The 1,346-nt window shown below is 22.1% G+C and overlaps 1 protein-coding gene across 1 annotated transcript; it reads left to right on the top strand.

Moving 5' to 3' along the window:
- Positions 1 to 280: 280 nt before the first annotated feature.
- Positions 281 to 1,037, top strand: LOC117149137 (NADH-ubiquinone oxidoreductase chain 5-like; the record flags this gene model as incomplete). Its single annotated transcript, XM_033316749.1, has 1 exon — positions 281 to 1,037. A coding segment is annotated over one exon (584 nt), but the record flags the coding sequence as incomplete, so codon positions are not given.
- Between the last annotated feature and the right edge of the window lie 309 nt (positions 1,038 to 1,346).

Here is a 1,346-nt window from a genome sequence, read left to right as displayed (position 1 = left end):
AAAATATTAATCTTATAATGCGGTATATTAACTGCTTTATCTAATCGAATTGGAGATGTTGCTTTTCTTCTTGCTATTGCTTGAATATTAAATTATGGAAGATGAAATTATATTTTTTATTTAGAAATTATACAAAATGAATTTGAAATATTATTAATTGGTAGATTAGTAATATTAGCTGCTATAACTAAAAGAGCTCAAATTCCTTTTTCTTCTTGGTTACCAGCGGCTATAGCTGCTCCTACACCTGTTTCTGCTTTAGTTCATTCTTCTACCTTAGTTACAGCTGGTGTATATTTGTTAATTCGATTTAATATTATTTTAAGAACTTCTTGGTTAGGACAATTATTGTTATTATTATCTGGATTAACTATATTTATGGCTGGATTAGGAGCTAATTTTGAATTTGATTTAAAAAAAATTATTGCTTTATCTACTTTAAGTCAATTAGGTTTAATAATAAGAATTTTGTCTATAGGATTTTTTAAATTAGCTATATTTCATTTATTAACTCATGCTTTATTTAAAGCATTATTATTTATATGTGCTGGGGCTATTATTCATAATATAAATAATTCTCAAGATATTCGTTTAATAGGAGGATTAAGAATTCATATACCTTTAACTTCAGCTTGTTTTAATGTGTCTAATTTAGCTTTATGTGGTATACCTTTTTTAGCTGGATTTTATTCTAAGGATATAATTTTAGAAATTGTTAGAATTAGAAATGTTAATATATTTTCATTTTTTTTATATTATTTTTCTACAGGTTTAACTGTTAGATATTCATTTCGATTAGTTTATTATTCAATAACTGGAGATTTAAATTGTGGTAGTTTAAATATATTAAATGATGAGAGTTGAATTATACTTCGAGGAATATTAGGATTATTAATTATGAGAATTATTGGGGGTAGAATATTAAATTGATTAATTTTTCCTTTTCCTTATATAATTTGTTTACCTATTTATATAAAATTATTAACATTATTTGTATGTATTGTGGGGGGTGTATTTGGATATTTAATTTCTCTAAGAAATTTATATTTTTTAAATAAATCTTTGTTTATATATAATGTAAGAAATTTTTTAGGATCAATATGGTTTATACCTTATATTAGAACTTATGGTATAATTTTTTATCCTTTGAATTATGGTCAATTAATTGTAAAAAGTTTTGATCAAGGTTGATCAGAATATTTTGGTGGTCAGCATTTATATCAAAAATTATCTACTTATTCTAAAACTTTATTTTTAATACATAATAATTCTTTAAAAATTTATTTAATATTGTTTGTATTTTGAGTTTTAATTTTAATAAATTTTTTATTATTTTTATACCCAAA

The sequence above is a fragment of the Drosophila mauritiana genome, unplaced genomic scaffold (assembly GCF_004382145.1).
Source record: "Drosophila mauritiana strain mau12 unplaced genomic scaffold, ASM438214v1 U_160, whole genome shotgun sequence".
Lineage (NCBI taxonomy): Eukaryota > Metazoa > Arthropoda > Insecta > Diptera > Drosophilidae > Drosophila > Drosophila mauritiana.
Note: the sequence above shows the minus strand (reverse complement) of the source record. Positions and strands in the feature narration are given on the sequence as shown.